This window comes from Echinops telfairi, unplaced genomic scaffold, assembly GCF_000313985.2.
Source record: "Echinops telfairi isolate 266 unplaced genomic scaffold, ASM31398v2 ScPeMD7_7;HRSCAF=31, whole genome shotgun sequence".
Classification (NCBI taxonomy): domain Eukaryota; kingdom Metazoa; phylum Chordata; class Mammalia; order Afrosoricida; family Tenrecidae; genus Echinops; species Echinops telfairi.
Genome location: NW_022103904.1, coordinates 15,938,227 through 15,964,393, shown reverse-complemented (window position 1 = coordinate 15,964,393; position 26,167 = coordinate 15,938,227). Strand labels below are relative to the sequence as shown.

At 35.7% G+C, this 26,167-nt stretch overlaps 1 protein-coding gene across 1 annotated transcript in view; it reads right to left on the bottom strand.

The window, feature by feature from the left end:
* LOC101664570 (zona pellucida binding protein) overlaps positions 1-26,167 on the bottom strand; it is a 129,446-nt gene that overhangs the window by 51,478 nt on the left and 51,801 nt on the right. Inside the window, exon 6 of the mRNA XM_004708055.2 lies at positions 16,680-16,756. Coding sequence (XP_004708112.1) covers positions 16,680-16,756 — 77 coding nt within the window. The remainder of the gene's footprint in view (positions 1-16,679; positions 16,757-26,167) is intronic.

Genomic DNA, 26,167 nt, shown 5'->3' with positions numbered 1-26,167 from the left:
CTTTTCAACTTTAGTAGACTTCTCCCACATCACTAGGCAGAGCCAACTACCTCTATACCACCCAGCAGCTTAGCCACGAAGAGTTGTACTACGATGACAGGGAAACAGTAGTAAATGATAACGATAAAATGGAAACAACCCCAAAATCATTTGAACCCAGTGGAAAACTTTGAAGAAGAGGCCGTGGAACAATCAGAAACAGAATTCAGAATGATGATATTCTGGTCCTTTCTAGAGATTTGAAGGACACTCATGAGACAACAGAAGAAAATGCAAAACTAAAATCCTTAGACTAAAGGGTATCCTGGAAGATAACCATAAGATCACAGAATTAGACAACATATTAATAACGCAAGATTTAGAGGGAAAGATAAAGAAAATTTAATCAGTGAGCTAAAAAAAAAAAGAAGAAGAAGAAACAGGAAAATAAACCCCTGACTGCAATCAATAAGAAAACCATCAACAAAACGCAATCAAAAGAAAGCTTGAGAATGTTGTAGGAAGCTATCAAAGATAAAAACAAACAAACAAACAAACAAACTGTATTTATTCAGGATCCTAGAACAAGAAGAAACAAAAAAATCTAAAGATAAAATAGTACAAAACAATCATGGAAGGAAATTTCCCCAATATCACCAAGGAGGATAAAAAAACTATTCAAGAAGCTGAGAGAATCCAAAATAAGCTAGATCCCAACAGAAAAAATAACATAACACATCGTCATTAAACTCTCCAATTTCAACGTTAATGGGAGAATCCTGAGGGCAGCTACAGAAAAAAGAACAGTCACCTTTCAAAGGAAAACCAATTAAAATAAGCTTGGCCTCCTCAGCAGAAACTCAGTAGGCCAGAAGACAATTGAGTGACATAAATAAAATTTACAAAGAAAAACATTGCCTACCAAGAATCCTATATTCAGCAAAACTATCTCTCAAATTTAGGGAGAAATAAAGACATTTCCAGGCAATGAGAAAAATTAGGAAATTCATAAAAATAAGACCAGCATTAGAAAAATAAATAATAACTGGGTCACTATGGGCAACGAATCAAAAACAACAGCAGACAAACCTGAGAGTATCAGACAGCACCACCCAGAAACCAACACAATACCAATAAGGGATGAAAGCAGCACTCAAAAATAGAAGATGAACAAATACACGAATAAATCAACAAGAAGCAAAAGTGGAAGCAAAGAAACCAAACAGCAAAATGACAGCAACAAACCCACACAAAGGCACTGAATGTAAATAAATTCAATGCACAAATCTAAAAACAGCGAGTCACAGGCTGGATTAGAAAATCCGACTCACCAATAGGCTGTGTACAAGAGACACATTAAACTGAGGCAAAAATAGATTAAAAATGAAAGGATGGCAAAAAATATCTACCAAGTCAATGCAACCATAAAAAGGCAAGTATGGCAACATTAATATCTGAAAAAATAGACTTCAAAGAAAATAAATTAATGAGACAAAAATGGGCTCTACATACTGTTTAAAATAACATATACCCTTGATAAACATATATAAACTTTTGAAATACATCAATCTAATACCCACAGACTTGAAAACAGAAATAAACAGCTAGACAATAATAGTTGGAGATTTCAACACACTGCTCTTCAACACACAGACAGATCATGAGAGGAAAACTCAATAAAGAACCAGAAGAGTTCAACAACACAACCAACCAGCTCAATCCCATATAAACATATCCAAAGCACTCTACCCAACAACCACACAGTATATATCCTTCTCCAGTACACAGGTACATACTCTAGAATAGATCACATGTTAGGACACAAGTCAGATCACAACAAATGAAAAATGATATAAAACTAGAAATCAATTCTAGAAAGAACAGGAGCATAAAGACAAATATATGGAGACTGAACAACATATTCATAACTGGACAATAAATCAAATAAGGGATGAAATTAAGAAGTTAATTGAAATTAATTAGAACAAGAACATATCATGCCAAAGCCTTGGGGACACAGATAATGCAGTTATCAACAAGAAATTTATAATAATCAATGCACACAAGAAAAAATAGACAACACCTCCAACTACTAAAAGAAGGGCAACAACATAGACCCTCTAACAACAGAAGAAAATAATAATAATAATTAGAGTGGGAATAATTGGATTGAAAAACAGAAAAACTAGAAAAATAAAAAAGACAAGACTTTTTTTTTAAAGGATTAACAAAATTGACACGCTGCTGCCAAACTTAATTGATGAAAAGAAAGAGAAGATGCAAAGGGGTACATCATAACAGATACAAATGAAATAAAAAATGCATCACTAGAAAAGAATATATTCCAATAAATTGGGTAATAAGAAATGGACAAATAAATAAAAATACACCATTTACCTAAAGTAACACAGATATGTGTAGAAAACGTCAAAAGAAGCATAACAAAAGAAGAGCTAGAAAAGGACAGTAGGAAACCTCCAACCAAGAAAAGCACAGCACAAGGGGGTTCTCCCAAGTATTCAGGGAAGAGGTGCCACTCATTCCATGCAGACTGTTCCAGAATACAGAAAGAGGCAGCAAACTCCCAAACTTACTCTATGAAACAAGCATCACCCTGATCCCAAAGCCAGGCAAAGAACCCACAAAGAGAACATTTTAGGTCAATGTCCCTCACGGACATCAATGTAAAAATTCACAACAACATTCTGTCTAACAGAATCTCACAACATATCAAAAAACAATTCATCATGATCAAGTAGTATTCATACATGGGATGCAAAGACAGTTCATCATTCGATAAATAATCAATATGAGCCACAACCTAAATAAAACAAATAATAAGAACCACATGAGCAAAGCAATAGATGCAGAAAAACCACTTGACAATATGTAACACCAATTTTAATAAAAACACTCAATAAAATCAAAGGGAAATTACTGTAGATAATAAAGGCCATAAACAGAAATCCAATGGCCAATATCACACTCAATGGGGAAAAAACTGAAAATATTTCCCCTGAAAACAGGAGTCAGACAAGGGTGTCCATTCTCTCTACTCTTATTCAACATTGTGCTGGCAGTCTTGGCCAGAACCATTAGACAACAAAAATAAATCAAGGGAATACAACTGGGAAAAGAATAACTGAAGCACTCCATATTTACAAACCCTATTAATTTGCATAGAGAGAACAGCAAGGACTCCACGGAAAGAATACTGGAAATAATTGAGGAATTTGGAAAAGTAGCAAGACACAAGATTAACAAGTAGAAACCAATCTGATTCCTACATACCGGTGAAGAGAGTTCCAAAAAGAAATCAAGAAAACAATCCATTTACAAGAGTCAAACAAAAGTTGAAATAAGAAGGAATAACCCTAACCAAAGAAACAAAAGATCTGTACAATGAAAACTATGAAATATTGTTATAAGAAATTAAGAGAGACTTACATAACTTTCCTGTGTTCAAGGATAGGAAGAGTCAATATTGTGAAAATGTCAATACTACCTAAAGCAATCTACAAATGCAGTGCAATTTTGATCAACATCCCAACTTCATTTTTTAAAAATGTTAAAAAAAAATTATGAATTTCATATGGAGAGGGAAAAGGCCCAGTGTAAGCAAAGAACTTATCAAAAGAAGAAAGTAGGAAGCCTTGAACTACCCAACTTCAACACTTACTACACAGTCACAGTAGTTAAAACATCCTAGTACTGATATAATGATAGAAACAGAGAATAAAATAGGATAGAAAACCTAGAAATAAAAGCATCCACCTTCAGGAAACTGATTTCCAATGAAGGAGAAAAAAAACCCATTAAATGGGAAAGGGACATCCTCCTAACAAATAGTGCTGGAAAAATTGTATCTCCATCTGCACAAGAATGAAACAGGATCTATACCGCCTCTGACGCACAAAATCTAAATCAAGATGAATTGGGGACCTAAATGTAAACACCAGAGTTATAATGATCATTAATGAGAAAATTGGAACAAACTTAAGGGCCTATTGCAGAGCATTCATGAACTACCAAATATAATGAAAGAAGCTCACACTGAAGGCAAAATAGATTACTAGGACTTATTAAAAATAAAACACTTTGGCTCATCAGCATACTTTAACAAAAATGTAAAAGGAGAGCTAAAGGACTAGAAAAAATTGTTAACAGTGATACAATAGACAAGAGACTAATTACTAAAATCTATAGAATTCTGCAATACCTCAATAAAAAATAATCCAATTAAAAGATGGGCAAAGACATGAATAGACAATGCACAAAAGAGGATACTAGAATGGCGAACAAATACATGAGGAAAAGCTCACAATTACTAGCCATCAGGGAGATGCGAATTCAAACAATGCAATATCACTTTATATCCCACAATAGTACAAACAGAGGGGAAGCCAATTCTGGAGAGGGTATGAAGAAGTTAGGACCCTTATACACTGTTGCTGGGCTACATGTTGGTAAATACATGCAACCATTGGGGAAAGTGATATGGTGATACCTAAGACAACTAGGAATAGAAACGCCAACACCTTTGCTGGACGTAGACCTCAAAGAAATAAGAGACAGAACAGTAATAGACATGCTGTCCCCATGTTCGCTGCAGCACAGTTCACAATAGTAAGAAGCTGGAAATATCTTAAATGTTCATCTGTAGACAAATAGATAAAGAAACTCTGGTACATGCTCACAAAGGAATCTTATACATCTCAAACAACAGCGATGAAACCACCTCATTATGAGCATGGACCTGAAAAAAAATATTATGCTGACTGAAGTTAGTCAATCTCAAAAGAATATTTTCTTTTAGGTTATATACACCATGAAGGAAGACTTCTGCTCTCAAGTCCTGTAATTTTCTAATCCAGTTTGCTACCTATCACTGCCTTTAAACGTACATCTCAGAAACCATTTCAATAGAGACCACCCCACCTTAGGTGGGGTATGGTATCTCAAGATGGGGAGAGAGGGAAAAGGGTATTCAGTTGATGCTGTACACCATTGTGCTCAGGTCACCCCAAATTATCTGACATTCCTGCAAGAATAATAAATAACCCATCCTGGAAACTCCAGTCCACATGGGGCGAGAGGATGACCCAAGTTTCAGAGGATATAATTACATTTCTGTTGGAGGGTAAACTTGGAAGAGCAACCTCCCATCAGGAAAGAGAGAGAGAGAGAGAGAAAGCTTAACAATACTTATATAGAACACAAGGGCAGAACATGCCTGATACTATGTTCTTATGCATACTTTTGACCTAGCTGATCTCAAGCCCTTGAGGACTCATGCTGCTGCTAAAGACTATTGGAATTTCAGACTCTGTCCTTTTGTGTCACATAACCTCCTTTAGAGGCTACACCAGAAGGCTGTGATATGTAAACTCCACTAAGTGAACTAAGCTTTACCTCAAACTCATCTGTAGCGCATGTACGGCACTGACATACCTCTTTGGACTTCAGGCTGAAACTCCTTAGTGCGAGAAGAAGTAGATGACTACTACCCCAAGGTTATGAATTGATACTCATCGGACTTTGTTTCAGACTCCCTTCTTGATGGGGCCCAATGATTGCTGGCCTTGGATTACCATATATTTACTACTTTAGTCCCCTCCTTGCTTTCTTATTACATCTGGTAGGTATGATTTTGTCTTTGTGAATGAGTGTTACTAAAAGGTTTTCCCTATCACCAACCTTCATTGTTTGTGTAAATAGTGTCCAACCACTAAAGTATTTAATCTGTATACTATAGCAATTAATATATTGCAGTCTAAAGCCACCCTATACTTGTATAATTTGTTTTTCTCAACAGTGTTTCAAATTCTATATCATTGGCTAAATTAATGATACATCTATAGAATTACCTTGTGCCCCGGGGGGTATTTATAATGATCTCTATCATAAAATGATAATGCTGTCTCTTAAGTGAACAAGATATATATATAAACTTTAGGTATACGAATGGATTTTGGGCTCACACATAACTCTAGCCCTAATCTAATAATAATTAAGTAATAAATAGAGCAGGAAAGCATGGTGAAGATGCTGACAGCTATCAGAGAGAATAGCATTTGGGGTCTTAAAGTCTTATCTTTTAACAAACAGCTATCTAAGTGAGGCATCAAGAAGTCCACATGGAAGAAGCACACCAGCCTGTGTGATCCAAGGATTGTAACTAACACCCATATCCAATGGAGCGAATGGTATCATAGTTTAAATTGTGAACACCCAGTTTGCAGAAGGCTAAGGATAGCAGTGGAAACCCAAAATGCATTTGCAGGATCCCCATGTAGTTTCAGTCTCTAACCATAATGGAGGCATGTAGAATAGCCTTGCTGTCAGGCAGAAAGCATTTTAAAGTTGATTATGGCAGATATAGTTATGTTAAAATGTATACCTTATTATTTTATCTCCCTTTTGACCCATTTTTAAGTTGTTTCCATTTTTAATATTTTCTACTTTCTATTTGATTGAGGTTTTTCAACGCTTTGTTTGGTCACTATTGCTAAGAGTTTTGTTTGTTTGCTTCCTTTCTGTTTGTATTTTGTATGATTGCCCGTATATGAAATCCACTATAGGTAGATCTATAGAGACGGTACCTGATTGATAATTACCTAGGGGCATGGCAGAGGAGGATAGGGAAAATGGGGAGCTAAAAACAATGAGTGAAAGAAAATGTTCTGAAGTTGATTGTGGTAATAATTGTACACATCTTCTTAATATTATTGAACAATTAAATTGTATTATATGTGAAGTATATGCTAAAATACTTATTCCAAAGATAAAAAATAAGAATAATTACTATAATGCCTCCATATAAATTGTGTAACATATTGTACATATTTTCTGATTTGAAAAAAAATTAAAAGTGACATCTGGAAAAGATTATGTAGATCCTTATTTCCATTCTTCCTTTTACTGAGTATAACTGTAAATCCTGGAAATGGCACAAGAGACAACCAAAGGAAATTTTGAGAAGTGGATAGATGGTGAAATGGAGGAAGAATATAGAAGCAAGGTAAAATGCATTGAATTATTTAATATGTCTCTTCTAGCCATAGCCTTTGTTACACTGATCTTTGTTTTCTTGATGGGTCTGGGCAAGAAAGTGGAGGAATAAACTGAATTATATGATTCATATAATCATGAGGTGGTTAACAGGGTTAATTGTGCTTGCCATCCTGCTGGGAATGAAATGAGCAATTTCAGAAGCAAGAAGGTGGGATTTCACTAACAGCAGAAGCGGAACTTTGGACCCAAGAGTCCTGCTTTCTGAAACTCTTTGATTCAGGAGACAAATGTGGCAGCAAATGAGTGGCAGAGTAGCTGAAATACCAGAACCAAGTGTCATATAGCATGAGACAGAGTGGTGCTAATCCCAGCTCACGAAGCACATACAGCTGAGTGCTTTGGGGTAGGAGGCTGGCTGGTGGAGTAAGATGCTTCTGGGCACTAATTGAGAGAGTTGGATTTTGCTGACTCATGGAGATGGGGCTGAGTGTCTGGATACGGAGGCTTATGGTAGAATAACATGTTTGGGGGGATTTATTTGCAGCCACAACAATGATGTGTAACGTTGCCCAAGCAGGGCAGAGGCCAGACCACGAGGCTAAGGGCCAGAGAGAGGCCTGCCTGTGGGCGCGCAGCAAAAAAAATCACTGGTCTGAAATAAACTGTATCCTGAGCATTTCTCACATGAATTGACACCTATTAACTTCGCTAGTAAACACTACAATAGTGAAGCATTGCCTGTGGCTTCTGGGTGGCCATGCAAGGAATTATGAAACCCAGCTTCTGTCATAGAGTGCTGTGGAAGGGGCAGATGATGTCAAACTATGGTAAAAAGGGATGAAGAATGCAGGAATGTCTGACCTCTGCCTTGTGACAGTCAGCCTGGGGAGCTGGAGGAAATCAAATGGGGCGCCCAGGCCATTTCCTCAAAAGGCTTGTTGCATCCTCAAACCAACAGAACATATGTCGACCTAGATTTGGTGTAGATCTATCTTGGCATAGCAACAATTCCTCCTGAAGATTGAATGGGTGGCTCCAGTGAGCCCAACATCACTGGAAAGAGGACTGGTGGGAGCCCCTCCAAAATTAACCAGACAAAGGAGACAATCTCCTTTTTACTCTTCCTAAGCCTTTTCTTTTCAGTGAGATACACTAAGGAGGGCTGCTAAATCTGACAAGAGAGACCCAGACATAACAAACCTGAGACTTTCCTTCTGCCCCTAGAGACAGAAGTGGCTGTGTAGAACACTAAAAGAAACCCAATCACAATGAGGAATACAGGACAAAAATGCCTTGATCTCTAGAACCCAAAGACACCCCTCCCCAATGCAGAGACAGAAGGAAAGGTGGCCAGAAAATGAAATAGAAGCCTACTTCTAGGACTCAGTAGTGTGAGAAGTATTATGTGTCTACCCTGACTGTTTGACAGTCTCTTTCTCTGGCTAGAAATACCAGGGTGAGTGAGGAGAACTATATAATGACACTCAGACATAATCAACATCCCAGTATATGATGTGTCTTGATTTGCAAGGGATTGAAGACTATATCTCTGCTGCTGAATCAGAGAGAGGGGCACAATCACATAAACTTTATAACCTGGGAAGCCTCTCCACTCCCCCAAACCTAAGACTCAGGGGAATAAGTGTGCGCAGGATCATGTATACAGTACAGAGATGCCACTGCATCTGTCCTTTAAGAGGCAGCCAGTAGCACAGTCAGGAAAAACACCTTTCTGCCCCTTTGGAAACACCAATAGTGATGGTGGGAGTCAGAGCAGCAACAGAAAACGAAGAGATACAAATACCACATCAAAGGGTCCAAATACTAGAGCATTACAACTACCTCCTAGCTAACATTAAAGTAGGTGACTGGATACCTACTTATATAAAAGAATTAACCAGGACCCCACATCTCCTAGCATAATAGGCAAAAAATCTAGAATGCAATTTAAAATTATTCATCATGCAAAGAACAAGAAAAATTACAATCTAAATAAGAAAACACTATTGATAAAAACACAAAGTTCAATCAGATAGTAAAATCACCTGACAAACATTGTAAATCAGCTGTCATTATAATCTTTACACAATCAATTATAATTCTCTAGAACAAATGAAATAAATTAATATTAGCAAAGGACTAAAACTTCCTTTAAAAAGAACCAAATGGATGTTGTTGAATTATAGATACAAAACAGATTTAAAACACAGTCACTAGAAGGGTTCATTAGTAAAGTGGGAATGGGCTTTAAGACAAAGCAATAGAATTATGTAAAAGCTAAAAATAAGGAAACTATACAAAGAGATAAATTCAAACACTATTAGAAATCAAAAGGAGATATAGAGGAAGGAGAACCAGGAAGAAAAGCATAACATAAGTATTAAAATGTCAGACAGAACTACTAATAAATAGCTATCTAATTATCTAAAAGTAATAATATATCAAATAAGCAACCTAAATACACCAACCAAAGAGAGAAATTGGAAGAGTGGATTAAAACAAAGGAATAAATGAACGAACAACTCTGCTAATTATAAGATAATCCCTTGAACTTTAATGCCATAGGTAGCTTGTCAATTAAAATATGTAAAAAGGTCTATCATTTAAATATTAATAAAAATAAGTGACAGTATTAATATCTGATAAAAGTACACAAGGGTAATTCAAAAGGTTCATGAAAACAATTAATTACAAGATGAGGCTTTTCCATGAACTTTTTAAGGGTTCCTAATATTTGACATCAAAGAAAACTATTATAAACAGTTAAAGAAAGCACAGAATGATAAAAGCACTAATCAACAAGGAATACATAAAATGAAAATTGATAGCACTAAAACAGAAAGCTCCACAATTATAACAAGAAACTTCAACCTCACACTCTATTTCAGGAAATCGTATTCAATTACACCAAATAACTGAAATAATAATAAGATCTAATAATCATAATCAATCAACAGGATATAACTAACACAGAGAAAACAACATAGAATATTAACACCACATCCTACAGGAATAGAATATGCTATTATTCAGAGCTTCCAATGAACCCTCTCAGATCATAGTCAAGGGCTGTAAATAGCCTTCGTATCAGACAGAGCATTGTAAAGTCCACTGTAGTAGATATAGTTAGGTGAAAATGTACTATCATTTGTTCTACAGTTTTACCCATTTAAAGTTGTTGGTTTTTTTTAAGTGAAGGAAAATAGACTTGGATTAAGCCTCCAGTGACCATAGACTAGGGATGTGAAAAGCCTTGCTATCATGCAGAGTGCATCGTAAAATGGATTCATGCAGATGTAGTTAGGTTAAAATTTAACACCTTATCATTTGATCTCCCTTTTGACCCATTTAAAATTTGTTCTAGTTTTTCAATATTTTCTACCTTCTTTTTTGTTGTTGCTGTTGTTTTCTACTTTCTTTTTGATTGGCGTTTCCTCTGTTTTGCTTTGTTATTGCTGTAGTTTGTGTGTGTGTATATTTTTCTGCATATGAAATACAGGATGGGTAAATCAATAGAGACAGTACTGGATCAATGGCTTCTTGGGAGTATGGCAGAGGACATTGGGGGGAAATGGGGAGCTAATAACAAGTACAAAAAAGAAGCAAATGTTCTAAAATTAATTGTGGTAATGATTGTACAATCTTTCTTGATATGACTGAACTATTGAATTGTATGATGTTGATTATGTGCCAATAAATTGGTTTAAAAATAATAAAATGAAAAATAAAAGCAAAAAGGAAAAGAAACTCAAACATACATACAATGGAAAATATGCAAATAAAAAACAGAAATGAAACCATGAAACACCTCATGACATGGATGGACATAAAAAAACATTATGCTGAGTGATATTAGTCAATTACAGGAGGACAAATATTGTATGAGACCACTACCATAAGGGGAAATAAACATCAAGAAAAATGTAGGCTTTTGGTCTCAAGTCATCTAACCTTCTAATCCACTCTCCTAGACAATGAGGTAATGTTCCTGTCTAGTGTTTATGAACCATTTATCACCCCTTATTTATCTTCCACAGGAGAGATGGGGACTCAACACAGCTAGGACAGTTTCTCATGATAAGGGATCAGAAGAAAATCAATCAGGGGAGAAAATGAAGACCTGCCAGGGGCTTAAGTGGAGAGCAAATGTTTTGAGAATGATGAGGGCAATGAATGTACAAATGTGCTTTACACAACTGATGTACGTATGGATTTTGATAAGAGTTGCATGAGCCCTAATAAAATGATTTTAAAAAAAGAAGAAAATCAATCAGCCCTGCAATCACTACAAATCAACAGACACTCTTACAAGAGTGATTCGTGAATGTTATTGGAAATCCAAGTCAAGTGGTAGGGGTGGAGGTCATTTCTGTATCAGAGAAGGCAATAACATTTCTCTTGGTAAGTACACTAAGTGGAGCAGCCTATCATTGAAAAAATGCTTACCATTAACTGTACAGCCCCCCTATTGGAGAATAAGCCCAGTATTATGTTCCTAATTGGGCAGTTTTTACCTAGTTTCTACCCAGTCCTTGATAATTCAGGCCTTTAGACTGTCTTTTCAAAGAGCCCAACATCCTTCATAGATCACACTAGAAGGATCTGATTTGGAAGCTCCATTCAGAGAACTAGATTTTATCATAAACACACCTGTAGAAGATTAAAGGGAACAGATATAATTCCTCAGGCTAAAGGCTGAAATGCCCTAGATAGACTCTAGGGCCTAGCACAGTGGTTCTCAATCTGTCGGCTGTGACTCCTTTGGGGGTCAAATGACCCTTTCACAGGGGCCGGCCAATTCATAACAGTAGCAAAATTATAGTTATGAAGTAGCAACAAAAGTAATTTTATGGTTGGGGGAGTCACCACAACATGAGGATCTGTATTAAAGAACTTTAGGAAGGTTGAGAACCACTGGTCTAGAGGGAGAAGAACTTTTGGAAGTCATAGAATTTGGATTGAAATCTCTTGCTTTGAAGGTGCCCAATGAATGGCAACTCGATTGTCATATATTAGCTATTTTCTCTTTGATTTTTATATGACATGACTTAGTCCAGCAGTCATAGTTCTGCTTTTGTGAATGAGCATAACTGAAGTTTTGTTCTATCTCCAATCCTCATTTTGTGTAAATAATGTCCAGTCACTTAAGCTTTTAATCTCTACATATTAACAATCCATGTATTTTTTGTTTAAAAAGTCCTATACATGTATATACCTTCCTTTCCTCAACAGTGTTTTAAGTTATTTGCCATTAGCTAAGTAAGTGATAATACCAATCGATACTATATGCCCCACGGGGAATATTTATAATATTATGTCTCTAAAGATGTCTCTAAAGTGAACTGAGGACCTATATACATAGATATATGAATGAATTTTGAACTCACTTTAATCCTAACATTATTCTAAAAACATTTAGTTCTTATGACACGGTCTTGCTTGATACCTACCCTCATGATGAGATCACTAAAGATACAAGTTCTATAGCAAAGCTTGATGAAGAAATCAGATGATGCCTGGCCATCAGAAAGGATAGCATCTTAGGTCTTAAAGGCTTGTGTAGAGGGTAGTAAATTTGTTAATGTGGTTCTTCTTGGCAAAGGTTCTAACTCCCACCAAAGACCTTAATCCAGGGGTCCTCAAACTTTTTAAACAGGGGCCAGTTCACTGTCCCTCAGACCTGTTGGAGGACCAGATTATAGTTTTAAAAAAACTATGAACAAATTCCTATGCACACTGCACATATCTTATTTTGAGTAAAAAAACAAACGGAGGAAAAACACCCGGCGGACTGGATAAATGTCCTCAGTGGGCCACATGTGGCCCACGGGCTGTAGTTTGAGGACCCCTGCTCTATGAAGGGACCCTGCATTGGATTTTGGGCTTCTACTGTCATCCGTAGCCTTCTGCAAAATTAGAGGTGTTCAGAATTTAAACTCTAATACCATTCTAAAACCATGGATTTGAGTTTTATTATTTACAATCCTTGAATCACACAGACTGTGGTTTTTCCATGTGGAATTAGTTGACACCTCACTTTTGACCTTATTTCTATCCAACCCTTGGTGATGTAGGCCATGTGCTATACACTAGTGTACAAGTCAACTGTTCATATATTTCACTCCGAAAACTAGGCCAATATATTTAAAATTTTCTTTTCACCACATTGTTTTAAATTCTGTATCACTGACTATATTAATAACACTACCAAGGAATCACCATTATGCCCCAGGGAGATGCTTTATAATATTCTCTATCATTAAATGATAATCTTGTCTCTAAAGTGAACCAGAGAGACATATATAAACCATAGGTAACTGCATGTATTTAAGAATCACACTTAATTTTAGCTCCAATTTAAGAACAATTAGTTCTTAAGCTAAGGACCTACTTGATTCTCACTCTCTTGAAGAGATCACTGAAGATATGGATGCTATAGCAAAGTATGGTGAAGAAACCAGATGGTGTACAGATATCAGAAAGAATAGTGCCCGAGTCTTAAAGGCTTGTGCGGGGTCAGTGAATTACTTAATGTGGTTTGGCCTAGAATCTAGGCAGTCTCTAACTCTCACCAAATGATCTTTCCCTGCATTAGTTTGGTAAGAAGGTGGGGGAGGTATTGATACGATTCACCTGTGAGTAATTGCAAAAACAATTCCCTGGGTTGTCAACATGCTGTGCATAAAATGAGCCCTATGAGAATCGGGGGTGGGGTGGGGTGCTGGGGATCTCATTAGCAGCAAGAGTCAGGAGTGGGAGAACATCCTCTGGACCCAAATCCCCGTGCACTGAACCTCCTGGATCCAAATGAGGAGCAGTAATAGACCCAGGATCCAGAGTATAGAATAGAATGACGGACTTCCCAACCCACAGAGCCAGTGAAGCTGAATGCTTTTGTGCAGAAGCCTGTGCTCTGGCCTCTAATCGGGTAAATTGGATTTGAGGACCCACGAGAGCTGTTAGGGTGAGCATTACTGGGAGGAGGTGTGTCTGGAACTAAATTCAGGAGGCTGTGTTTGTTGACCCAAAGATCTTGAGCTGAATGCCTTCAGAGTGAGGTTTACAGCAAAGAAGCATTTGTTAGCAGACCTGGAACTTTGTAACATACCTTGGCTAAACAACTCTCCTGAGCATTTCTCGCTGGCATTATAGCTTGTTAGATTCCTAAATAAACCATTAATCATTAATTTTGTCTGGGTTTATAATATCACAATAGATATTAGAACACAGAGCGATCAAGTAGAAAAGTAAATTACAGAACATTAAGAGAATTTGCTGCTGGCATTTGGAATATACCAGTGGTACAGCTTCCAGCATCACAGCAAAAATAAATAAATAAATAGATAGATAGATAGATAGATAAACCACCACAGTACGGAAAACTGAAAGAGAGTGTTAATTAAGGTAACACAGATAGATATATTTACGATGACAGAATTTTTTTTTAAGTCCTGCTGAGGATGTTTACATTCAACCAAACTCCTCTTTGATTTGGTCTACAGGTTTGGAGGTTTAAGGACATTATTTCATGGAAAATCTCAGTTAATTAGGCTATTATTCTTTAGTACTTCTATTTTCTGGGATCTTAAACACTTACAAGGGATAATATAAGGCATAAATATTGTTTTCTATTCACCTAGAACTACAGAGAAAGAAGTATTCAGGAATTGGAGGAGGATATAGAATGTGTGGCTAATTGCCTTTATGCCCTCTCTGCTAACAGACCAGAAGAACGGATAGTATCCTCCAATCGTAAAAAAGACCAGGCTTACTTGTCGGATAGGAACTAGTAGGATCCCCAACACCCATCAGGTCTGGGACTGACCTCACATCTATGTTAGCAAAAGCAACCATTTTTACCAAAGGAGCAACTGCAGAGATTAGAAAAGAAGGAGGAATGAAAACAGAGAACACAAGGTAGAAGTAGAATAAGTGAAACATTCTGTAAACCTTCATATAATTCACAATAAAAGTTAAGAGAGACAAATAGCGATTGTGCCTAGTGAAATAAGCCAATCACACACAAAAAATGATGAATACTGTATGACCCCACTGACAAAAAAAGACGAGAAAAGGTAAATGTATAGAGAGCAAAGTTTGTTGCTGGTTACCAGAGTAGGCATGTATGGGTAATGGGACAATAAAGGTAATGGATAAATAGTACATATTATGGTAGAATTGCAGTCAATCATTATCATTGCTATTCGTAAGTCATAGAGCTATAAAAAGTAGCATTGAGAGGGAAAAACAGATTTGCAAAGTTGGAAACCATCAGGAGGTAGTTCAAATATATCATATAGGTTTGCTATGAATCAAAATCAACAATGGGTGTGGAAATTACATTATTTTATGTCAACTTGAATATATATAAAAAGGGTGGAATTCAGCATGTGACAATCAGGTCAGAGCCTGATGGTGCCTTCTTATGGGCATTTCCTTCTCATAAGGAGGGCCTGGGGAAACTTCCTCTCTCTCTGCCTTCACCTTCCTGCTTGCTGGCCCCGAGAGCTGCTGGAGTCCTGCCACGTTTCCACCAACCTAGGATGCATAGGACTTTGAACCCACTGGCCTGGGATCTTCCTGAACTCTGAATCATGGCTCCATGGCTCCATGGGTCAGAAGAGAGGCTATGGACTAGTATTGGATTTAGGAATTTGAATTGGACTGGGTTTTCTTGAAATATAATTACTTCTTGATATCAAGGTACATTATACATATATGAGTGTTAACTGGATTTGTTTCTCTAGTCAACCTGGCCTAACACAATGGGTTTAGATTGGGTCTAAAATAAAGGGTTAATCTCCCTATCAAATTCATAGGTCCAAAATAGTGAGCTTTCATTTCAGCACGAAATGCTTATATCTATAAAATGAAAATTTCACAACTTTTTAAAGGTAACTAAATTCATATTACAAACTCTTAAAAATGTGTTATAAAGTTAATAATTACATGTTTGTTATGTATAAGAAATATTGCCATAAATGTACTGAGCAATATATGTCAACTGTAATAAAAAAGAGAACCATATGAAATAGCTGGACATTATAGAATAAATTTCATGTTAAACACAGAGAAAGCATGTAGGTATTATATAAAACTGTATTTCAGCTATTTACCTTTTTAATGATGGACAACATAGGCTAAAACATAGGCAAAATTCTGCCTAATAACATAGGTACAATTCTGATTGATGATTTTATTTATTTTTTAATCATTTTATTGGGGGCTCTTACAGCTCTTATCACAATCCATACATCCATTGTGTCAAGCACATCTGTACATTTGTTGTCATCATCATTCTCAAAACATTTTCTTCCTATTTGAGCCCTTGGTATCAGCTCCTCATTTTCTTTCCTCCTTTCCCCACACTTCATCCCTCATGAACCTATACATTGTTTTTTTAATTGATGATTTAAAATTAACTATAACTAAATAATGCAAAATAAATGAGAAAATTCGTAATTCTTCATAAAAGCCCTTGCAAACTCTTTTATGGATAAGCAAAGTTTCAAAGTAGTTTACAGAAATATTTTATATTCATCTTTGATTACTGGGTGAATTTTATCACTGCACTTCCTAAATGCCCCCGATGTATTTTACATGTTTTATAAATAGCTAAGCAGCCTACCTGTACACTAAGCATATTCACTCAATTTTTCCCTTTTATGCAGCCTCCCATAACATACCTTATCAAGTCTTTTTGTAGATTCACAATCTTTATCTTTGCACTGCTTGGGTCCTTTTTCAGTTTCTAGAGAAGAAACTAAGAAAATATATTATATTTTATCATGGATCTATAATAGCAATTAATGCTATTTAAACTAGCTTTGAAAATAATCATATTAAAAAAATATTTGTCTTTAACTTATTTTTAACTTAAAAATTCAATTATTTCTTAATATTATGTATATCCTTTCAGTTATAAACTTAGGCCAAAGATTTATTTTATATAAATCAGGAAAACATCATTACACTTAAACATTACATTAAAATTCATCAATTTTCTTGATAATTGACATGCTTTTATAATTGATGTTGCTTTTGTAACTTTGGGCTCAAAATGCCCAAATGTATTTTTAATTACAAAATTATTTTCAATTTTATAACATATGAATATTATATTTACATGTGTAGGCATATGTGCATGTATTCACTCAAAATGCTACTTAACTCTACTAAAAAACATGTACTATCTGACAAATTAAAATCTTAGTTTCTCACTACAAAGTAATGGATATAAGGAAAATTATAACAAAAATCCTGGAAATATGTTATGGCTAGAGTACAATAGTGAGCATTGGATCTGAAATGACAACACTACTTAAGAATGCATGCATGTACTGAACAAATAATTTCCACTTGCTAGGCATTACTCAAAATTCTTGGGATATATATGAACAAAATCAACAAATTTCTTCATTTTGGATAATCTATTCTAAAGTGGGGAGAGGGAAAATATTAAGAAATCTAATCAGCAACAATTATTTAGTCTGAAAAGTTAATATTAAGGTTAAATAGAGAAAGCAAGAAAGGAGGACTGAAATTGTGAAATGGTAATAGTATGGTGATTTTAAATCAGGCAATCATGAATGATATTTTAGAAAAATAAATAAAGAAAATCTGAAGGTTTTTCATGCGATGAGATAGTATAAATGTCCCAAGACAAACAAACGAAAGACAGCAAGGACGCAGGTATGGCTAGAGTACGCAGAGGATGAAAGAGGTGACAGGACGTTATATTGTGCACAAATATTTGTGGAATATGGAAGCGTTCAGGATGACACCAACGTTTTTGCTTTCAGCAGTCAGAGAAAAGAGTCGCATCAACTAGATGTGCAAGGCTGAGTGAAGAAGAAAATATTTGGAGGAAGGACAGAGGATGAAGAGCTGATAGATGTTCAATTTTGATTAATAGATGTTAAAATTTAGAGAAGAGGAATAAGCAAAGGTAATTGAGAGATACCAAGTCAGTACAAGGTGCCTGAAGAGCAGTGAAAAAGAATTAGTGAAGAGGAAGAGGAATCTTTTCAAAAGCTGGTCTTATGTGTACATTAAATAAGATAATGAATGAAAACTGACCACTGAACTTTGGAATGTGAAAATGACTGGGAGATCATAGGAAGACGCTATCAAACTGTCAATAATAAAACCAACGAGGGGATCAAGTAGAATAAAATAACTACAAAAACAAAAACTAAACTCACAACCATGGAGTCAATGCTGACCCCTCTGTAACAGTTCACATGAGTAGGAAGCCCAGTCTTTCTCCTGCAGAACTGCTGGTAGTTTGGAACTGCCAACCAAGAGGATCGCAGCCCAACACATAACTACTACATCACCAGAGCTCCTACTATGACTTCAAGAGTTTTCATTTATTTACTTTTTTTAATAATACCATTAATCTTATAACCGCATAGTTCCAAGGTTTCATTTACTTCCTTTTATCTTCATAGATAAATAAAAATTAATCTGATTTCTAGTCCTGTTAATAAACTGATAAACTTAGGCACATCCTCAATTTTCCCTTTACACTTTCACTCTGTGAAACAAGGGCTTAATAATAAAATTTTTGTCATTATTTACACCTGTGAGAATCTGCTGAAACATAAATATCCCAGTCAAACAAGCCAGGCTTTCTAAAATACAGAATCCCTTACAGTCACAAGAATTCTGAATTTTACCAACTTCACTATAGATAACCTAAATAAATTATCAGCTATTTATATGTTCTATGCTTCCCTTAATTCATTGTCATCTTTTGTAACTATTTCAGCATCCCCATAATTAAGATTACCTTTCAGAATCTAAAACGTTTTTATTTCCCTTAATTTTTCATCTCTTTAATCTTAGGACTCAGAGAAATGGTATCTTTTCTATTGTATTTACATGGCCTGTGCTTTTGTTGCTGGAGAAATGAAAGAGTTTCTATTCCCTTAGAGATTTAGTCTGGGAAACTCACGGCGGTAGTTCTGTCCTGTCCTCTAGGGCCGCTATGAATCAGCATCAACACGATGGCATGGAGTTTGCTATTTTGGTTTGGTAATATTGTGAAGCAACTCTGATGGACCTACAGTCTAGGCACTGGGCTGCAAACTTCTAGGTCTACAATTCAACAGAACCTGCTACTCCTAGGGATAAAGACTAGGCTGTCTTCCCCAGTTAACATTTTGGGCTTAGTAACACTATAGAGGGCTATTATGTCAGAATTGATTCAATGGCAGGGTGGGTATCTACACTGTTATTTTAATCTCAGTAGAATATGATAGTCTCCAAAAGAGTCTCTCTTTATCACGAACATTTGGTTACTGTTATGGACAATGGGTTTTATGAATATCTGTTGATCGAGAGATCACAGAACCAACCACACAAATATGAATATCTACAGAATACACTCTTGGAATACTGAGAACTTTTTGTTGTTGTTTCTTTTCATTTCAGTGCCATTTTTAATACCTTACCAATACTGTACACACTTTGAAACTTCTCTGTTGATATCTGAAGTATTATGTTGTTATTGTTGTTGATGTTAGATGCCATCAAGTCTGTTCCAACTCATAGACACCTATGCAGAGCAGAACAAAACACTGCCTAGTCTCCTTCGTGAGCACTGATTGTAGGTCCAAGCAAGATAAAATCCTTCACAACTTCAATTGTTCCTCAGTTTATCCTGATGTTACCTATTGACCCAGTTGTGATGAGTTTAATATTGACTTATAATCCATATTGTAGTCTGCAATACTTGATCTTCATAAGCAAATGCTTTATGCTTTTCTCACTTTCAACAAAAAGATTATTATCTACCTATCATCTATCAGGTTATTAATAAGTCTTCCTCCAATCCTAATACCAATTGCTCCCCCATATAGTCCATTCCAGTCTCTCAGCATCCAGACTGAATAAGTATAATGAGAGGTTACAACACTGATGCACGCCTTTCCTGAGTTTAACTCATGCAGCATTCCCTTGTTCTATTTGAATGAGTTCCTCTTGGTCCAGGTTCACGATCCACATGAGCACTACTAAGTATTCTAGTTACCAATTTTTTCAATGCTGTCCACACTCACAGCCACACACAAATGCATTTTCAAAGTCAATAAAACACAAGTAAACGTTTTCCTGGCAATCTCTGCTTTCAGCCAAGATCCAACTGATGCCAGCAATGGCATTACTTGTTCCATGTCCTTTTCTGAACCTGGCTTGATTTCTGGGCAGCTCCCTGTCAATGTACTGCTAAAATTATTAATGAATGATCTTCAGCAAAATTTACTTCATATTAATGGTATTGCTTGATAATTTTTGTATTTTGTTGGGTTCATTCTTTGGCATGAGCACAAATATAGATCTCTTCCAGTCATTTGGTGAGATAACTGTCCTCCAAATTTCTTGGTGTAGGTGAACAAAATGCTTTTAGTGCTTCATCAGTGTGTTGAAATCTTTTAATTGATTAAATCTTTTAATCTGTTAATGTTGTAAATTCCTGGGACTTTGTTTTTCTCTAATACCTTCAGTGAAGCGTGGACTTCTTCCTTCAGCAACCTTGGTTCTTCACTACATGCTGCTTCCTGAAATGGTTCACTGATGCCTACTTCTTTTTAATACAATGACTCTTGTGTATTCTTTCCATCTTCATTTGATGCTTACTGCATCATCCAATATTTTGCCTATAGAATCTTTTAATATGCAACTCAAGGCATGGATTTTTACTTCATCTTAAGATATGCTGAGTGTGTTCTTCCTTTTTGGTTTTCTAAATCTACATCTTGGCACATTTCATTATACTTTAGTTAGACTTCTGGAGCTGCCTGTGAAATTTTCTGTTCAGCTCTTTTACTTCATTATTTCTTTCATTTGTTTGAACTATTCTATGATCGACTGCAAGTTTCAGTCTCTTTTGACATCCACTTTGATCTTCTCTTTTTTCTTGCTGGCCTTTAAATGACATTTTGCTTTATTCATGTATGATGTTCTTGATATCATCCCACAGCTCATCAGATCTTCTGTCATTAGTGTTCAATGAGTTAAATCTGTTCTTGATATGTTCTCAAAATTCAGATGGGATGTACTCAAGGTTGTGTTTGGCTTTTGTGGCTCTGTTTTATTTTTGTGAATGGCAACTTTAACTTAATGAGCAATTAATGATCTCTTCAACAGTCAACTCCTGGCCTCAATCTGGCTACTAACATTGAGCATCTTCATAATCTTACTACATATGCACAAATGCAGTCAATTTGATTTCTGCGCTATCCATCTGGAGATGTCCATATGTGCTGTCGTTATTTATGTTGTTGAACACAGGTATTTGGAACGAAGATGTCATTGGTCTTGCAAAATTCTATCATTTGATCTCCAGCTCCATTTCTTTCACAAGGCCATGTTTTACCACTCCTGCCCCTTCCTCTTTGTTTCCAATTTTCGAATTTGAACTGTGTATGATTATCAATGGATCTTGATTGTATGTCTGATTAATTTCAGATGGAAGATATTGGTAGAATTGTTCAATTTATTCATCACTAGCAGGAGGAAGATGAAACTTTCTACTCCAATTTACTGTCTCACAAACTCACAAAGGCAGTTCTAGTCTGTCCTCCAGGCTTACTAATGAATCAGAATTGACTTGATGGCCATAAGTTTGAGGGGTTTTGAGCTTTAGTTGTTGGTGCACAAATCTGAATAAGTATTTAGGTGGATTTCTTGTACGCACATAGATACTATCCTATCATACAGAGCATTGTATGTAAAGAGATCTTTTAATGTCCTTTTGTGATAAATCCAGTGTCATCCTTCTTAAAGATGCTTTCTCCAGTATTGTAAACCATGGCTGTCAAATTTAAAATGGTTAATGTAGTTCATTTCAGCTAATACCTAGATATACATCTTTATGTATTCCATTTCATTTTTTATGACATCCAATTTTATAGCTTCATACATCATGCATTCCAAGTTTCCATTGTTAATAGATGTTTACAGCAACTTCTTGTTTTGCATCATGTTCTATTATGAAATGAGGTTGCTGAATGTTTTACTTCCTTCACATCATGCTGATCAGCTCTACTTTGAGGAAGCAGCTCTTCCTCAGTCATATCGTGAGTGCCTTAAAACATGAAAGGCTCATCTTCAAGCACTGTGTATAATAATATTCCACTGTTATTCATGAGGTTTTCAATATCTGGCAATATTCCACTGCTATTCATAAGATATCAGTAGCTAATTCCTTAAAATCAAACAGTCTAAATTTAAACAATGCAAGAACACTTGTTCTAATAGCCTGGCATTCTGTGATGCTAACCTTCCCACCTTGAGAGCTGAAGTCAAAATGGGTGCATAACCAAATGTGGTGAAGAAAGCTGATGGTGCCTGGCTATTAAGAGATATAGCATCTGGGGTCTTAAAGGCTTGAAGTTAAACAAGCAGCAATCTAGCAGGGAAGCAACAAAGCCAACATAGAAGAAGCGCACCAGCTTCTGTGATCACCAGGTGTTGATGGGATCAGGTATCAGGCACCAGAAGCCCCAGAACAAACAAATATATTGATGCAAATGATGGGCATGGAGTGAAGACCCAAAGCTCATCAGTAGAAAATTGGACATTCCCTCACAGAGGGTCACAAAAGAGAGTGAGTCAGGGTACAGCATAGCACTGATGGAACACACAACATTCCTCTAGCTCTTTAATGATTCCTCCCCACAATCATGACCCCAGTTCTACCTTACAAATCCAGCTAGACCAGATAATGTACACTGGTATAGATAAGAGCTCTCGATACATGGAATCCAAGACAGATAAACCCCTCAGGAACAGTAATGAGAGTAGCAATACCATGAGGGTAAGGGGAAAGTGGAGGGAGAAGGGGGAGAAACCAACCACAATGATTGATGTTTAACTCCCCGTACCCCCAAGGGGACAAACAACGGTATGTAGGCAAAGGGAGACAGTGATCAGTGTAAGATACAGAAATAATAAAAATGTGTAATTTATCAGGGGTCCATGGACGTGGGAGGGACGGGGAGAGAGGGGAAAAAGAGGAGCTGATACCAAGGTCTCAAACAGAAAGAAAATATTTTGAAAATGATGATGGCAAATATGCTTGATACAATTGATTTATGGATTGTTAGAAGAGCTGTAAGAGCACCCAATAAAAAGATTTATTAAAAAAAAAGTTAACAGCCTATTCCTTATTCATAGTCTGTCCTCATTCTGGAATCTGTGCTTAAACCTGTTCACTTTGGTTAACCCTGATGACATTTAAAACACTGGTGACATAGCTTCCAGAGTCATAGCAATGTGCAAGTCACCAGAGTATGACAAACTGACAGTCATGTGGTATAGGTGATATTACAGCACATACAAATGTAAATACATAAGCACAATTTCCTGTGTTTTCTATAAAATCACATTGAACAGTTAATCTATAGAACATTTCATAATTAGGACAAATATGAAAAACCAAACTTTTGACTTTTTATTTAAAATCATATACTAGTCCCAGTAAAATGTAGAGCTCTAAAATTATGCTTCCAAAATATATACTAGATTACAAAACTCAGGTAATATTACAGCAAAATGTAGCCACAGACAGTACTACCACAAAATAATATATAGAATAACAGACTCGTATAAAAGTGTCATAGAATGATTATGGTGGGGTGGTTGATCAGCATGAACTGTAAATTTTTTTTTGCTTTAATCATTTCAGAATACTTCAGGTAAATTTGTAGTATTTCTTAGAGTCTATTTTTCTTGAAATACAACGCCATAAGTCAAAATAAACTGAAACTAAGGACCTTTCAAATTTATGATTTAAATTTAATACAATTTATAATCAAGTGACCAACATTAAAAAGACTACTGGATTTAAATTCAGTACTAATGGTGTTAATAGCCACAGGCAATCTATTCCTCCCCATTCAGTGTGGCAAATCATGTTCTCGCTAGCAGATTCTGAAATCTGCATCTATCCTCTAGTTGCTCCTTCCTTTGCCATATGCTATTCTTTTAACTTGGTTCACTAACCTCATTTATATGAAACTATCTAGCTTTCTTAAGATAAGCTTTCCACATGATTAATTAGAACAGAAATATTGGCTTGAGTAGCAATACTGAAGTCAAGGAAACTCTACTGAGAGTGCATCCCTCAAAAAATAAATAAATAAACCACCTCCTCATAAAATAACAAAAAGTGTCAAATGATCAGAATTCTTAAAAGTCTATGATTCATAGCAACCAGATAAATGCCAAATAAACAGAAAGTTAACTTAAAGTGTGTGTTCAAAATCACTCACACTACTAACTGACCGTAAGTTAAAGGAACCAGGATGACTTCAGAGAACAGACACAACAAGAAATGCAGCCTGTGAAAAAAATCGTTTCTGGAAGTCATTTCATAAACCACTGCAATCCACATAAACAAAAACAAGCACTGAAATGGAAGGAAAATCTCATTTTCAGAATAACAATGTTTTAATTTTAAGAAATTATACAACATGTAAAAAAGGATTGTAGCTCATTCACAGGGAAAATGAAAAAAATGTCTTTATAAGAAGAAATATTAGTGTTACCACATACTTTTAAACTTCTGTCTAAAATATGGACAAAGAAGGAATGAAAACAATGAACAAAATTCTAAAGGACGCTAAGAAAACAATTTCCCAACAAGTAGAGAATATAAAAAAATGAAAATATTTTAAAAAGAAAAGTATGAACATGAAGACATTTCTTTTTAAAAAGTCTACTTATATTTGGTTTTGCAAATTCTGGAGGTAAAAATTGCAAATAGATGTTTTAGGACAAAAATTACAGTAAGTAAAATGAAAAAGTCACCAATAATTGTCAAAAGCATATTTGAGCAGGTAGAATACCTAGTTAATTTTAAAATAAAAAATAAAAATGCCAGTGTAAGAAACCGGTGGGTGGCGACAATTGTGTGCATATGCATGCATGCACACACACACGAGGCGGCTTCATAATTTTTATTGAACAAAGACATCAGTAAAACTACATACATGCAAAACAAGGAAAAGGAACCAAACACAAACACTAAAAAATTACAGCAACAAACCTACACATATTAATAATGACACTGAATGTCAGTAGATCAAATGCACCAATCAAAACAATGATAATAGCAGACTGGACTAGAAATAAGACCCATCTATATGATGCAAATATCTACAATTAGAAATTAAAAAGGTGGCATCATAATACATCTAAATGAAATAAAAAGAATTACACCACTTCAAAAGAATGTACTTCAACAAATTTTATAATCTAGAAGAAATAGGCAAATATGAGAAATACACAATCTACCCAAATTAATGAAGATGTATTTAGAACCATGTACAGACTCATAACAGATGAAGAAATAGAGAAATTCAACAAAGAATTTCCAACCAAGAAAAACCCAGCACCAGATTTCTACCAAATATTTAGGGAAGACCTGTCACTAATTCTACACAGCCTGTTCCACAATATAGAGAGGGACTGCCCACTCCCAAACTATCCTATGAAATGAGCATCCCCTCGATACCCCGCAGTGACAGAAAAATACATACCAATATCCAACATGAATACAGATGCAAAATTCTCAACAAAATCTTGGTGCACAGAATCGAATAAGATACCAAAAAGTAATTTACCATGACCAAGTGGGATTGATACTAGGGATGCAAGGATGATTCAACACTCAAGAAACAATCCATGTAATCTACCACATTAACAAGACAAATAATAAGAACCACGTGATCATATTAATAGATGTGAGGAAAAGAATTTGACAATACCAGACCATCATTTCTAATAAAAGCATTCAATAAAATAGGAATAAAGGGGAAAATCCTGAAGATAATAAAGGCCATGTATAAAAACTCAGTGGCTAACTTCATACTTATTGGAGAAAAATTGAAAACATTTTCCCTGAAAATGGGGATTAGATAAGCGTGCCCATTATCATAATTCAATCAGATTACTATATCTTAGCAATGAGAGCCCCCCAAAAAGACATCAAGAAAATGCTACCATTTACAATAGCCACACAAAAGATAAAATACCTAGAAAAACACTGACCAAAGAAACAAAAGAACCGTACAAAGGAAACTATAGAACATTACTACAGGAATCCAAAAGAGACCTACACAAATGGAAGAATATCCTGTGTTCATGGACAGGAAAATTTACTGTT